The following is a 16,540-nucleotide window of genomic DNA, read 5'->3' as shown; positions in this document are numbered from 1 at the left end:
CTTCAACTTCAAATATTAAGAAGAGGTGGTGGAATTGAAGGCTTGGGAGAGCTGAAAGGAAGAGGAATGCAACTAATTTCTCAAGAGATGTGCTTTAGGTAAAAATAGCACGGGCTAGTCAGTTTTTTGGACTGGTCATTCAAAAATAGTCAGCGTTTGCGAAGTCATTGAAAAATAGCTACTATTTTGCTGCAACACGGAAAGTTCCAACATAATATATTGGAGATCGGTGCACCTGTGTATGGACTTCCAACACGCGGAAAGTTCTAGTATAATATACTGGATCGGTATATTATATTGGAACTCCAGTATATTATACTGGGATTCCAGTATATTATATTGGAGTATTTTTCCAGATTTTGAATAGTGTTTTTGTTCAGATTTATCTTTACATGAAAAATAACTAAATTTGATTACTTTTGAAATTGTGGTTATTTTTGAATGATCGCTTGTAAATTTGGCTATTTTTGAATTTCTCCCGTGCTTTAGAGCATGCCCCGGAGGGGAAGTGCAGTAACGGAAGGAAGTGATTCTGTCCTTATGCTAACCACAAATCTAGTGTTTGATATTTTTGAACATCCGATGTTTGGTGCGCCCTTTGATATTTGATAAATTTGAATTCACATAAGGAACTCAGACTTTGGGGTTAAATGCTTCCTAACAATTCTATTTTCAGGGCTTAATCACGAGATCTCTTACCACCCTCATCACGTGGTAGTATACTATGTGGAGTATTTATCTATGTGCAATTTGAACTAGATGTCCTTATTTTCATTTTTTTTGAGTTAAAGAAAAAACTTTTACTCACAACGCATCAACTAGATAAATATATGATGTGTATCAAATTTTTTTAATTTATAAACTTCTTCACTTAATCATAATTAATGTACATTTTGCGCATAGCTATTGATGATTGACTAATATCTTATTCTAAACGATTCTTTTATGTTCAAAAATTATTATATGTTCGAGAATTATTACACTAAATTATACTTCTACTATTAGATAGAAGTAATAACAAAGCAGCCTAGAACCAAAATAAAGTATAATTCAACTTGAAGAATCAAAGTAACGCGATTTTTTTTTTACCTCTAGGCATGCGCTACGTCCTAAGCTAACGGATGTCTGGTCAAGTTTAACCGGTGTAGCGCATGCCTACCATGCATTGGACTAATTGCCTAGGGCGAGTCCTCAACTTACAGTAATCTTCACAGTAACAAATATAGCATTTTATGGAATGCATTGAATTGAATTGAATTTTGTGACGCATGCGACATAACTAATCTAAAATATAAAGCTAAAGAAGAGAGAAAATGGAGAGAAGTTGAAGATGATAGGCATTGGATTCATTGGGGGTGTTGTAAGGATGGACAAATATGTGCTATATCCCGTCAAACTTGACTAGACGCCCGTTAGGCTGAGACGTTTATCCAATCCAAGCATGCGCTATAGGTAAAAAGGTTCCTTTTTTTTCTGCCCCCGTTTGTCATAGTTTTTGCTAAGTTTTTTCCAAATTTATTTTGGCAAAACATGTTTGTTTATAGATTTTATTCATGTTTTGGTAGATTTTGAAAACAAAAATTTCAAATCCCAAAACTAGCTCTAGACCTGTTTTTGGCCCAAAATATTACTGTTGGATTTTTTAACAATTTCAAAAATTACCTTAAACTTTTATTTTTTTACAATAAAGCCCACCATCTATTATGACCCAACTAATCAACCGGCTAATTACTATCATTTTTTTGGACTGATGGATCTTGTAATATTATTGCAATTTGATAAATTATAGTGGGCGATAATTGTGTTATTAGCAATTAATATTAAAATAACCGGTTATGATTTTAGGATAGTGCATTATGTAGTTCATTATAAAAATAATAATTTTGTGCCAAACTTATCTAAGTTCAGGACTATGGTTTGTGATAATGATAATGAATGACATCGATGAAGGTTCTGCATATACATGATTAGCAAGTTTGTTTGCTTGGTATTGTTGGGTATTTTTAATAGCTTTTAGAATTTATGAGTATAAGTCACATTTCATTTTTTTTAAAAATAAGTAAAATATATTTTGAAAAATTATATCCAAACAGATTTTCATCTTCAAACCAATTCACCAAAATCAGATTCTTTTTGAAAATTTTGGGAATCTGAACCTCAAAAAATCAATAGTAATTTCAATTTGTTGACTAAATAGAGAAACAACAACAACACAACAACAACTATCCAGTATAATTCCACAAGTGGGGTCTGGGGCGGGTAATATGTACGCAGACCTTACCCCTACCCCGAAGGGTAGAGAGGCTGTTTCCAGGAGACCCTCAGCTCAAAAAAAGCAATAAGAGACGATATATTAGTACCATAAAAATGCATAATAAAATAACAGAGTAGATATAATGAAATTACCAACAATTCCTGCAAAACAAAATCAAATACAGATTCTGCTGTAGATATAAATAATCAGGTCATCACGTGTCAATAGAAATTCAACTGTAGATATAAACTTCCCTTCAGGGTATTTCCGTCATTACACACTCCAATAAAAATCACATTTTACTTTCCCAGCAAACAAACCGTCGCCTCCAATATCTCTCTCGCTCACATTTTCTCTGCATTTTCACTCTCTATATAAACTCAACTTATACGTATCCTATACGGTTTTCTATACGTATACGGTTATCGGACGATTTGAGTGAAGGTCAAATTTCTGCAAGTTCGTCGGATTTCCGGCGAGTCAACCGGTACCGTCGGCGTTTGTCGAATTGGTATTGGTTCTCTATTAACGGCGCGTGATTCTAGTGGAATCGATATAAGTGTGCTGTGGAGGTACTTTTAGGATTTTGGTTTGAAAAAGCTTAATTTTTGGAATTTTACAGTTGCGGCTGGAAATTTATACGTATGCGATAAAGAGGTCAAAAGTTTCTGCAAATTGGTGAAATTTCCGGCGATTTGACTGTCACCGGCAGCGGTAGTCTGCTGCGAATTGGATGTCTAGTGGCGGCGCGTTAGTGAATTTTATGTGTGTAGTGGTGCTGTAATATTTCTTCGGTTTTGAATAAATGAAAAAGGCTTTAGGAATTTGACACCTACGCTTCGAATATGAGTATTGTAGTGGTGCTGTAATACTTGTAGGGCTTTGAATTAAGAAAAAGGCTATGTTTGGGGAATTTTAGAGTTATGCCTCAAAGTTCGAAGCAGAAATCGCACAAGCAGAGTAAACACAGTGCTAAGGGGAGTAGAGACTGTTCGGATTCTGACGAGGATATGAAGATGACGGAGAGGAGTAGTAAGGAGGAGAATTCAGCAACTTCCGTTGAGAAGCGTAAAACTTCTGGTAAAGATCTGATTAGCTATGGAAATGGTGAAAGCAAAGAAATGAAGGGAAAAAGTTTGAAAATTGATGCTGAGAAGGGATTAAAAGAAAAAGAAATGAAGAATCTGGCTGATTCTAAGAGTAAATGTAGTAAAAGGCAGGAGAGTAGTAGAGAGAAGAAAGAGGAGAATGTTGTTGCCTCATTGGTGGAGAAAGAGGACAGTAAGAGTGGAAGGGTAGCAAAGAGGAAATCTGAGAAGTATTCGGCCCGGAAAGAGGGTAAGGATTCAAGGGAAGTAAAGGAAAAAGAGATAGGATTATCAGAAAAAGAGAAGAAGAGTCAAAACAGTTTGAAGAGGCAATCAGGGGATTCTGTTGATGAGAAGCAGGTCAAAAGAGGTAAAGAAAATGCTGGTAAGGTGACTTATCTGTGTGTTTTTTGTGATTGGTATTTTGTTTAGGTAGCATTATGTGGTGCTTGGCAAGGTTTTGGTACCCCAAAGCCCCCTTTGCCTTTTGAGTAAAAATTCTCCTAGGTTTCAGTTAGCAGTAAGTTTTTGGTAGTACGAACAACAATTCGATTGAAATCCTATGATACTTAAGTGGTAAGCATTGCATTTCTTGTTGAATTCTGCATACCTAATTATGAAAGGTTGAAACTTTAATGCTTTTCCTAGACTAGAGGATGGCTTGTTTTAGTCATATTTGAATTAGAAGGAGCTCGTATGTAGTTACCAGCAGTGGTGGGAAAACCGAACCTAGAAACCTTCTGGCTTTGAGTATATAGTCACTGGTGCTTAGGAAATACTATGTGGAAAATGCCAGAATTATTGCGTTTTTGATGGATTGCTACGTTTATTATTATACTTTGTAGAAAGTTCACAAAGGAAAATAATGAAAGATAACAAACACAAGAGTTTCATATAGATGAAAAATCAACTTTTAGATCCTATGTAACAAAAGAGAACAAAAGATACATGCAAAGAAACAAAGATAAATAAATAATGATCTGAACTTTACGAACATGACCATGAATGCATGAGTTCCAATGATCTGGTATGAAGCTAAAGGCCACCAACTTTAGCTTGTGTTACAACTGCATGTAACAGTTTTGATGTTACTTTGACTTGGACTCAATAATAAGTTAATAACTCTATCAGTATATGTACATTATGTAATGCATGTATTTCGATATCATCTTGCATGTATGTAAAGTGTCTACTGTGCATTGTTATTCTACATCATTGGTCAAATTGTTATGTGTTGGTTAGTCTTTTTTTTTTCTTTTCCCTTTAATGAGAAATTACTGAGTGTTACCTTTAAAATCTTTTCATTTTTGTTGGATTTTGTAGAGTGGTCTACACAAAATGAGTTATATAATCCTGAGTTGGAGAAGGAAAGTGAGAGAAGGTCACGGAAGAGAAGAGAAGGCTCTGGTGATCGAGACAAATATGTAGATGTTTTAAACGAAAGTGATAGTAGACGGTCGTCATCCAGGTGTGACCGTAGTAAAGATGAAAGGCAGAGAGATGGAAAACATAAAGATGGATATGGAGATAAGCATCAGCATGGTGGTAAAGATGACAAGGATAGGGATGCTATGTATTTAGAGGATGTGGACAAGTATAGAAGACAGCATGATGAAAAAAGTCGGGAATATAGTGATAGAGATGGTCGACATAGAGAGGGTAAGTACCAGGAGGATGGTGAAATAGATAACAGGCACATGCATGAGAAGTATCTCAATGATGGTGACAGAGATAGTAGGCGCAAGAATGATAAGTATCACGAAGATGGTGAAAGAGAGAGGAGAGATAGGGATGAAAAGTATCGTGAAGATAGCGATAAAGATGATAGGCATAGGGATGATAAGTATCGAGAAGATGGAGATAAAGATGGCTGTCACAATGAAGATATATATCATGAAAATGTTGAAAGAGATGATAGGCAGAGGAATAGCAAGTACAGAGAAGCCAGTGAAAGAGATAGTAGACGCAGGGATGACAAGCAAGCAGATGAAAATGACAAAGACAAGAGACTCAGGTATGCCAAGTACAAGGATGAACGTGCTCCAAGAGACCGTTTAGGTGACAGGTCTGGTGCTAAGCATCCGAGGGATGAGAGTTATGCTGCTGATTTGCAGCCTAGAAAGTCAAGTAAGCATGAAGGCAGCCCTGGTTATGATGATCTAACAAGGTTTAAAGATGACAGAGGAAGAAGAAGAACCGGTGCTAAAGAGGACATTGGTGATATTAGATCTCGAAGTATTAAAGAACTACGATCTGATGCAGAGAAGAGATCCATGAGCAGTGCTACAGTAGACTTGGTCACTGAGAGCGGAAGATCTATCTCCAGGAATGCTGAAATAGAACTTGTTCCGAGCAACAACAGACGCTGGACTTCACCTAGTTCTGGATCTCATGCTACAAGGGATTATTACAGGCAAGTTTACCAGTTTCCTCACATGATACTGTGAAAATGAAAAGAATGATAGATGTGCATGGGCATAGTTGTGTTCTTTATTAGAGCGGATACTGAAATCCTTGGTTGTGGTACATGGAATGATCATTCTAGATATTTTTGGACCCTTCTATTATTTTTCTCTGTTTTTTAGGGGAAACTTGTATTCTGTACCACATTAATCAAACTTCTCTCATTCTTTTTGGTAACAAAATGACTATTTCGAACGATAGCGACAGTCCCTGGAGTAAAAGGAATATCTAGTGGCACTAAAGTTGGTATTTCCTGGAATTTCTGCCTGATCAGTGGGATAATTGAGATGTTGGATGGACCTCTTTGTGATGTAGGAATGCCAGAAAAGTCATTAACCCTTTATATTGCAAGAAATTTGTTCTGGGAGGTTTTTGACTGATCAGTGGGATAATTGAGACATTGTTTATAGTTTATCTCATTAGTTTTGGCTGCAAGTCATAATTATCTTCTTGGCCTTTTTCCCCGAAAAGGTAAATAACTTATTGGCAGTTTTATGCCACGTTTAGTTAGAAGTTCCGGGCGGGTGATTCTTTGTGCTTATGGTTCCCTGGCTCGAATGACCGTCTGATTGGCACACTGCTGTGTATTATATTGGAGAATCAAAACATCTTCCTTTGATAATCTCTTTTGATCATAAGCCAGTCACTTAAGTATTGTCTAATGAGCATTTTCTGCTTTTCTGCCAAATTGCTTATTCTCTGGTCATTAATTTCTTGTGTATAACTATGTGTTTCCTTGCTTTATCATTTTGTGCACAAATCTGACATTTTCGGCCGTTCTTTCGACTACCAGGTTCTCAAAGCAAGATGGATCTAAGCACAAGGATTATCCTTATGAGGAAAGGGTTCGACATGGCGTCACTAGAGATTATGCTGGTTCTGCTGGAGCAGTGGAGAAAAATTCTTCTTCTCGGAAAACGGAGAAACTGATGCAAAGGGAAGACAATATTCTCGGAGAGTCTTCAGCTGAAAGGCGTTTCAAATCAGATCTTTGCAGTTCTCCTTTACAGCAGGTGGATAAATCCCCTTCATCAGCAAGCTATGATAGGAGACACTCAAGTAGATCAGAAGTATGGAGGACCCTTGAAGCTGAGGAATCAACACAGAGGAGTGGTGGCTCCCGGGATGTAAAGGAAGGCAGAGGAAGCCGTGACTTGGTTGGGAAAGCACTCGCAGGTGATAACTTGTCCTTTATAGATGGAGATAATGTCTCTGTTTCTTCACCTTATACTAGAAGGAGTCACTTCTCTGTCAATTCAAAGTCTGTGTTGCCTGCTCCTCCCCCCTTTAGGTCAGGGGGTGACAGCCCTTTGATTTTTGGCTTTTCAGAGGATGATGGTAGAGGGAAGTCAAACAACCACCACAGAAGAATTAATGATCCTAATATTGGAAGAATGCAAGGACATGGTTGGAAGAGGGTTCCAAACTGGCCGTTGCCTGTTGCAAATGGGTTCATGCCTTTCCAACATGGTCCCCCTCCTGTTGGTTTTCATCCAATGATACCGCAGTTCCCTACACCACCAGTATTTGGTGGGAGACCTTCAATGGACTTGAGTCACCCTGGAATTACTTACCATATACCAGATGCTGACCATTTTCCTGGCCATGTTCGACCGATGGGTTGGCGAACTCCAGTTGATGGTTCATGCGGTCCTCCAATGCATGGGTGGAATGCTAACAATGCTGTTTCTGGTGAAGAAGCTCACCTTAATGGCAGACCAGACTGGGACCAGCCTAGGACACTGTCAAATAGTGGTATGAGTTGGGAGATAAGTGATGCGTGGAAGGGGCCACTAACAGGAAGCAGTGTGGAGCTGCCATCTGGTTCACAGAAGGAGGACTATTCAGTTCAGGAAGAGGAGTCAGCTCAACCAGTTCAGAGTGAGCAAAAGCAGACTGATGCAGATGATCAAAGCAATGACATCAGTCAGTCCAGGGGTGCTCTTGGGGAGAGTACATCTGAAAATTTGAAGACTACTCCTGAAGAGCAACCAATTGAGGTGAAGCCATCGGAGAAAGACGATTCTCTTCTTTGTCATGTTTACCTCTCAAAGCTTGATATATCTGCAGAGCTTACAGAGCCTGAGTTGTTTGATCAATGCATAAGTTTAATCGATGTCGATAAGAAAATGACATCTTATGTTGATGATTCCAGAATTTTGTTTTTGGAGGTAAGGAGAGGCAAAGTTATTTCTTTGCTTATTCATTGTTCTCATTTTTGAAATCATAATAAGCTTTCTTTTTCCTGTGGCAGGGGCATGTAGCAGCCTCCATAACGATACCAAGTAAATTTTCAAGTGGTCCACCTTTTGCTGTTATGACTGATTCTGTTTTTCAGGTACTTTATCCTGTGGTACATATGCACATGTCCTTTGAAAAAGAGTATTTCGATCAACTATATCTTTGACATACTATCTCAGTCATGTCTTCTTAGTTGTGTATTGGTAAAGTTGTCCGGCTCTTCTTAGCTGTGAAACGGAATTAATAAATTTATTTCTCTTTTTTTGCTGAGGTAAATATGAATCAAATTTCTCTTCTAAGCATAAAGTTGCACCATTAAATTTGTCTATTGCATGATGTTCAATTGCAGAAAGCGCTGTCCCTTTACCAGGAGAGAAGAGAAGTTAAAGTCATGAATTGCAAGAAGTGGTCATTTCCTGGTCAGGACGGAAAGGCTTATCCAGGACATAAGTTCGAGAATTTCAGTTCAGAATGCGGTGAAACTACGGAGCCTGCCATGGCTGGGAACATGCTAGAAGAAGATGGTGATCTGGGGGTTGTAGGTTCTTCAAAATCAAGCTGTCCTGAGACATCAGAGCCAATGACCGTTGACGGAGAGGAGAAATCTGAATTTCGTCTTTCCACGGCGGAAAGTGTTGGGATGGAAGGGGAAACAGTTCTGGGTGTAGCCGAGGAGGGAAATCCCCTGTCTGCTGAAGAGGTGGAAGGATCTTCTGAGTCTCCAACTGAGATGTCTAAAGATTTGAATAGGAGCAATGATTCCGTGGGGAATTTTTCTGATGATTTTAAGAAGGAAAAGGAGATAGTTGATGTTAAATGTGATCCTTTGCTATTGCCCTGTGTGTCTTCTGAGGCGTTTGAGGCAGTGATGCCAGAGTCAATTGAGTTTGGGTCAGTAAATTTAAGTCGGATACATCATTCTCCTGAAAGTACACATTGAGACAATTTATTTTGCCATAAGTTTTTGAAATGCCGCTCTTTCTCTTATTATTTGTCTGCCTGCTGCTATTAGCTAATAAATGAAATTTTTCTTGAAAATGCTTTTTCCCCATTTATTGAGCCTGTTTCATGCAAGGAACTATGGTCCCTAAGGCCTTTCTCCGGCAGAAAGGTTTCTTTAACTTGGAATGGTAGTTGATGCGCTCACGCATTTTGGAAAAATCAGGTACACATGCAAATAGCTTTTACTTGTCTGTTCATTACATCATGTTTCATTTGAAATAATATTGCATTGTTTGAGGCAGTTGATGTGAGTTTTGATTGGTCTTTTTTCTTGGAGGATTAGGTTCCTCTTATGCATGCTCGCGTGTGCTGCTTTTTGGGGTGTGTTATTTTCCAGCTTATATGATACCTAAACACCAAGTTTGTGCTATTGTACTGTGATTTACTTGTGATCATTTTCTGGTTATTTGGTTTTGTTCTGTCATTTGTCCTTTCCTGCTTTTGGTTCATTTGCCCTTTTACTTTAGTCCTTTCATCCTGCTTAGAAAGTAGTATGTTCGCGTAAGGGTAAGTGTGAGATTGGAACCTATAATTTGTCTAGAGAACCTATAATTTGTCTTAGAACAGTATTATTCAGTAGTGGAATGACAAAACTTAAAGGCACAGATAAGCGATTCATATAGTCTACTTTAACTAATTGGCGCAGAGGCATCATTCATCAAGTGATTTATTTTGGTTTGCTGTTCCCTCCTATTTCATGTAATGTTTGATTTGGTCTTTTTTAAGACAAGAGGGGTAGCTCTGATGGTAAGCAACCTTCACTTCCAACCAAGAGGTTGTGAGTTCGAGTCTCCCCAAGAGTAAGATGAGAAGTTCTTGGAGGGAAGGATGCCGGGGGTTTCTATTTGGAAACAGCCTCTCTACCTCAGGTAGGGGTAAGGTCTGAGTACACACTACCCTAGGTTGTTATTGTTGTTTTTGCTGCACTCAAAGGCTTTATCTGACTTTTTTGTTTTGTTTGCGTTTGTTGTTCTCTAATTCGCTGTCTATGCTCTGTTTACGTATTGCATTCTCAGGTTTAATAATGGTTATGGTGCTAGTAACGTCGACTTAGGTTATACGGAATAAATTGAACCGACTTCTTGCAGTTAGGGAAAAAAAGAAAAAACTCGAGTTTGATTTTTGGTATCAATTCTGCATTATCAATTCATAGTTTGTGCGATCTTTTACATATTATTTAATGTTGGATACTATGTAGAATAAAAATATGATAAACTATTACGTGGTGTCTTCCTGAGATGTCTTTGAAGGGCGACGTAAGGCAAATCAACTGATTTTTGTGTGATTACTTTTCACCAACTGAAGGTCCCCTCGGCATGCTGGACTAAACTGTCAGTGCAGTGCGGGAAAGCCGATATCAAAATCACAATTTGCAGTGAGAACAAATTGAATCAAAGCCGATATCAAAATCACAATTTGCAATGAGAACAAATTGAATCGTATAATTGAATGAAAGCTTGCTTGCGTTGACAGAGAACAGTAAGTATAAGAAAGCCAACTTGGTGCTCGGAGAATACTAGTACCTGGATAAGATTATCTAAAGAAAAGAAAACCATCGTATAATAAATTTAATGTACTTATGAAATGGAAAAGGGAATAATGAAGTAAAGAATCCAGTCGGACACAATCAACGAATAAGAATGATTAGTCGTTACTCTTTGATTACTTTATAGATATATTTCAATAACATTTTAACCAACATTCAGGTACATTGTTTTTCAAGAGAACTGCAGCTATGGGATTAACTCAATCTAGATAAATATTTCACACCTCCTCTTTTTTTGTTTTTAAAAAAAAAAAAAAAAACTGGATTGACATTTTAAAGATTTTCCAATCACAACTCAAATTATCCGTTACTCGTGTTGGTCGAAAATAAACAAATATTCAGAAAATAATCGAGATATTCAAAAGTTGATTAAAAACAATGGTTTTTAAAGAACCTTTTTAAACATGATATATACTTACCCTTCAAGGTGGAACATGATCTGAAGTTTATGAGTTTTAAATTTGTCACAGAACCTATAGCTCGTCTTAGTTAGTGGATTCACAATTAAATATTTACATATATTTAATGAATTTTCTAATACAAATATAATATTTAAGCAAAAGTGATTAGGTTCGGCCGAACTCGCACCTAATAAAGTTTGCTCCGCCATTGCTTACCCTCACTTGATGAGTACACCAAACGATATCAACTTATCGCGATTAAGTAATTTAATGAGGTAAAAATATTGATTAATTAACCAATAAAACAAATGCACGTGTTTCAGATCTAATGAGAAAGCAACATAGATACGAAGTCGTAACTACAAAACAACGAATCTGATTCATTCAATTAAGCCCAACAACTACGGCTAAGATTTGACCCAATCAAAGCCCAAAACTTTCTCCTGCCACGCTCCCACTTAGCGCGTGAACATCGTGTGCATTAATAGTCTTGGCCAAACTTATTTTTGGCCAAAAGTATTTTTTTTTTTGCCAAAAATACTTTTGACACAAAATTGAGTTGTTTGGCCAAACTTTTGTAAGTAAAAAACGTACTTTCGAGGAGAAGCAGAAGTAGTTTTGGAGAAGCAGAAAAAAATAAGCTTATCTCCAAAAGTACTTTTTTGAGAAACACTTTTGAGAAAAATAGACTTAGAATCAGTTTTTTAAAGTTTGGCCAAACACTAATTGGTGCTCAGAAATGCTTTACAAACTAATTACCCAAACACGAACTGATTCTCTCGCCAAAAACTACTTTTCTTTTTTGAAAAAAGTAGTTGCGAAATGATTTTTGCAGCTTGGCCAAACGTGCTCCAAATCAATTGCCTCAAATAAAAGCTCACTCATATCACAATCACTATTCATTCCTTTCTTCTTTCACTCTTCAAAAGAGAGTGCATTAGTATTTGTGTTTCTTTTGTTGAAAGATGAATTCTCAGATTTGTAGATCTGCTTCACGAGCTACTAAAACTCTGTTTTCTGTTTATTCTAAGCAGAGTTCTCGTGCTTTTTCTGGTAAAATATTTCATTCCATTTCTCTTTTAATTACAATTTATTCCTTCCTTATTCCTCGCTTATAGCTCCTTTTATAAATGTATATAAAATTTTGGATGCCGTGTAATTTTTTTTTTTTTTTTTTTTTTTGCACTGTGAGTCTGTGAAACGGAGCCTTGGAGCAACAAATAAAGTTGTTTTAGGACTTATAGGTTATAGGTTCAAGCCGTAGAGTACGCCATTGATACTTGCATCAGGTTAGACTGCCTACGTTACAACCATTTGGGGTGTGACCCTTCCCGGACTATGAGTCTATGAGTAAATTATAACATATATCAATTTTACCAGATTATCAATTAATGCTTATTAAGAGATTTAGCTATAATTACCTGAGAAGTGACCTCTTTTATGAGTGACTTATATTTTATAATGTCAGTGAACAAAACATAAAACTCTAAAAATTTATTAATGTGTGTGTGGTGCACATATTGATATCAAATCCTCGTGCATATTCGAGCTTGGTCTATATACACGTATGCGCATATATGTAGTGTGTCTGTGAAGTGTATTGATTTAAAATCCTAGATATTCCTATGGCTTCCTTTGGGATCGTTGATGTGTTTGATCTGCGCGCGGGAAGCATTGAGCTTTTCAATCATGATATCTAAGCTTTTGAGCTTCTAGGTTGATACTCAGGAAAAGGTTACTTCCGGATCAAGAATAATAAATAAAATGGAAACAAGATAAAATCTTATATCAAAACGACTTCTGGCATCACCGGAAGGATCGAAACCACATTCGTAGGCCGACAATTTTTCTGGATAGGTCGAACTATTGGAAGAAAATAGAAAAGGAAGACCGAGTGGGAGCAAAGAAACTAGCGGACTGATCACTAAATAGATACAAATAGGTGCAAATTCTGACATCACGCCGGTGTTCCCCTTCCTTCAGTAGATTGGTGTTTATGTTTAAGAGGAAACAATGATTAGTGGATATTTGAGAATGTTAAGTCTTATGGAACAATGGAGGAGATAGATCTGATTGATTATTACTAGTGGTCTTTACCTTTATATTTGTCGAGCAATAAGTTACCTATCAAAGCAGAAAAACAAGTAATTGTGTGCAGAGGCGGAGCCAGAATTAGAACCTTATGGGTTCGGAATTATAATCCTTCTAAGTTACCGGATTCTAAATTAATAAGTTGTACATTTCAATGGATTTCTTAAGACAAATACATGGTTGGAACAACCCGCATCCCGCACTCTACCTCCGCCTCTGATTGTGTGAATATGACTTGTCCTGTTTGCAGGGGGACGAGCAGTGGCTGCAGCAGCCACAGTTTCTTTGAGAGGAGTTGTGCCTTCTTTAGCTTCATATGGCAGGACTGACTCCGGAAATTCATCTAGAAGTTGGATTTCGGGAATCCTCGCCCTTCCTGCAGCAGGTTCATATCTTATTACTTATCTATGTTAAATTAATGTTGCTGCTCAAGTTTGTGTCATTCTGAAAATGCAACTTCGGTAAAAATTTGAATTTACTGTATGCATTGGCTTACCAGAGAAATAGGAACCTCTAGTCTAATTTCATTTGTTTTGTTTCTCTTTATTATATAGCTTACATGATCCAGGAGCAAGAAGCACATGCTGCTGAGGTACACTATCTTAACTTTCCCTTTGATTGAGATGTTATATCTTGCATTTGTCATCATTTTCATTTTTCATCACAACTAACATCACGCAATATTTTTCGTACAAGATGGAGCGTACCTTCATCGCCATCAAGCCAGATGGAGTACAAAGGGGCTTGGTATGTTAAGTAGTGTTAAAATGCTGCTTCCTTTATTTCTTATAAATTCCTGTATTATGCGTTTTCCTTCATTCTCGATTAAGTGGTTGGAACAGTATTTTGCACTTTTCATGTTCTATATGGAGTCGAATTGGATTAGTAAGTTCTTGGAATCCTATACTGATGTGAGTTCTATTTCCAATCGGCTTAGAAAGTTTTGTTTTATTGCAGATTTCAGAAATCATATCGCGCTTTGAGCGCAAAGGTTTCAAGCTGGTTGCGATCAAAATTGTGGTTCCATCTAAGGATTTTGCCGGAAAGCACTATCATGACCTTAAGGAGAGACCATTCTTTAACGGCCTATGTGATTTCCTCAGCTCCGGCCCTGTTGTTGCAATGGTTAGAGACATTTAGCTAAGTCTAAATTTACTTGTTTGACAAAATGATTCACTTTAAGTAATTCCATAATCAAATTCTAGGTATGGGAAGGCGAGGGAGTAATTAGATATGGACGGAAGCTTATTGGAGCGACAGATCCACAGAAATCAGAACCTGGAACAATCAGAGGTGACTTAGCTGTTGTAGTCGGAAGGTACAAAAACTTCTTGCCTTAATTCTATATTTAGTCTTCTTTAGTCTTAGAGCAACGGTAAAGTTGTTTCCGTGTGACCTATACGTCAAGGGTTCGAATTGTGGAATCAGCCAAGCATCAGGGCGGGTTGCCTACAACACACCCTCTTGGGTTGCGGCCCTTCCCCGGACCCTACGTAACCGCAGGATGCTTCGTGCACCGGGCTGTTCTTTTCTTGGTTTTCTTGTGCTGTTGCATATTGCCGTTAACACGAGTTGTTTTCAGGAATATCATCCATGGAAGCGACGGCCCCGAGACTGCCAAGGATGAGATCAAACTATGGTTCAAACCAGAAGAGTTGGTTAAATATACAAGCAATGATGAGAAGTGGATATATGGTGTAAACTGAGCAAACAATCTTTTCTCTTAATTTAAACTGCAATTAACTCAACACGAAGACTTGGAAACTACAGATTATCTGAATAAATCTGATGCCAATTGTCTTAGGCTAGTAGTAACATAACCTTTAGCATATTGTTATTATAATTGTTCAATAATCAGATGTACTGAAATGCTGCTGAGCCTTTGTCAATTGTATTTTTCTTTTTTGTGCTCCAAGCCTAGTGTTTTTTTGTATTGGAAGATTAGGTGCAACTCTTTATCTACTCTTTTTTAATTTTAATCCCCACCCAGAAGTACATGCTCTAAGCTTTTGGGACAAAGTAACGGGAATAACTGCGTTAGCTGCTATATTCACACTCGATGTGTACACCAAACCAATGAATCAAATAGATTTATTTTTCTAACCAAGGTCAAACAACGTGCATAAGGTTAAAATTACTTATTTTGGTATAAATACGGGTAAGTACAACAACAACATTCCTAGTATATTCTCATAAGTGGGGTCTGAAAAGGATAGTATTAAACGATATCACCCATTTCAAATGGTATGAGTGAATGCCTTTTACTTGTTTCTGCGCTTACTGCTCTAGAAGTTTTAAATGCTACATGTACTGTTGGAGCGCGATAAATGGGATTACTGGTTGCCACAGTGTATTGGATCAACTTCTAAGCCACAATCTTAAAACCAAGGTTGGATTGAGAGAGAGCGTATTCTATTTTTTAGAAGTACACTGTATGTGTACTTATATAGGGATAACTAGGATTACAATAATTACTAAAATTATTGTGCTTTGCCCTAGTGGGACCTAAGAACATCCCTTAAAGGTGAACTCTATTTCCTACATGAACATCTCAAATTCATTTATATTACCTGCGATTCTCGGCTTTAAAAAAAAAAGGTTGCTTCTGAGGCACAATTGCCTCTGAACTCAAGAAATTACAAAAAAATTATAGTTATATTGTACAAGTTTGTTAGATTTTTTTTGGTAATTAAATGATTTTATTTACCAGTATCAATATGTACAATGTCAAAACTGAGACCAGACAACCCCAATCTCATACAACTTCAGCTACAAATCTTCTATATTCAAACTAAGGATAGAAATTCATTTCTGCTATTTTCTTCTCTAGCTTACTATCTCTTGATCCCCTATTAACCATCTCTTGTATAATTTGTCTAACTATTATTTCCGGTGTTTTCTATTGTTCTTGAAATACTCTCCTGTTTCTTTCATTCCATATATGGTATACACCACATGCCAAAGTCAGCCTATATACTTGAGCAACTGCATTGTTTCCTGTTGCCATGTCTTCACCCCATTGTATCTCCCCTTGCCACTCCATCGAAGGTCTTGTTATGCCTTGCCAATAGAGCAGCTTACTCCATATACTTCCATCTATTCCACATCTAAATATCAAGTGATCTGTGGTCGCATCTGCATCATTACACAAAGGACAGGTTACGTCGTCTGCGATCCCCACACATGGAGTCTACTCCTTGTAAGAAGTCTATTTTGCAGAGCCAGATTTAGCACAAAGATCCACTTTGGAGCCCCAATTGTTGCACGTCAATTCCTTCCAAGTTACTTTTTGAAACTGTCCTCTCATGCCTTTATAAAATTTCTTGACAGAAAAATAATTCTAATCTGCCATTTCCTTCATATTGATCCCTGCTACTTTTACATATCTTTTTGCTTTAATGATCTTCTGAACTATCCATGATGCATTGCTTGGATTGCTTTTCCACACTTCTTG

General features: G+C 37.3%; 2 protein-coding genes across 4 annotated transcripts; both read left to right on the top strand.

Moving 5' to 3' along the window:
• The first annotated feature begins 2,548 nt into the window (after positions 1-2,548).
• On the top strand, positions 2,549-9,084 carry LOC104210155 (uncharacterized). Of its 3 annotated transcripts, XM_009758976.2 has the most exons (6): positions 2,549-3,727; positions 4,666-5,755; positions 6,599-6,981; positions 7,135-7,976; positions 8,060-8,143; positions 8,396-9,084. In XM_009758976.2, the coding sequence occupies exons 1-6, from the start codon at positions 3,178-3,180 to the stop codon at positions 8,984-8,986; spliced, it is 3,540 nt and encodes a 1,179-aa protein (XP_009757278.1). In that variant the 5' UTR covers positions 2,549-3,177; the 3' UTR covers positions 8,987-9,084. The 3 variants fall into 3 exon arrangements, with proteins under 3 accessions (XP_009757278.1, XP_009757275.1, XP_009757276.1); XM_009758973.2 differs by having other exon boundaries at positions 6,599-7,976; XM_009758974.2 differs by having other exon boundaries at positions 2,569-3,712; positions 6,599-7,976.
• Positions 9,085-11,883: 2,799 nt separating this feature from the next.
• On the top strand, positions 11,884-15,001 carry LOC104210156 (nucleoside diphosphate kinase 3-like). Its single transcript, XM_009758977.2, has 7 exons — positions 11,884-12,048; positions 13,337-13,471; positions 13,641-13,678; positions 13,783-13,833; positions 14,044-14,211; positions 14,292-14,404; positions 14,669-15,001. Exons 1-7 carry the CDS (start codon positions 11,961-11,963, stop codon positions 14,790-14,792), a joined length of 717 nt encoding a protein of 238 aa, XP_009757279.1. The 5' UTR covers positions 11,884-11,960; the 3' UTR covers positions 14,793-15,001.
• The last annotated feature ends 1,539 nt before the right edge of the window (positions 15,002-16,540 follow it).

This window comes from Nicotiana sylvestris, chromosome 12 (genome assembly GCF_000393655.2).
Source record: "Nicotiana sylvestris chromosome 12, ASM39365v2, whole genome shotgun sequence".
Taxonomy (NCBI): domain Eukaryota; kingdom Viridiplantae; phylum Streptophyta; class Magnoliopsida; order Solanales; family Solanaceae; genus Nicotiana; species Nicotiana sylvestris.
This window is presented reverse-complemented; position numbering and strand designations above follow the sequence as displayed.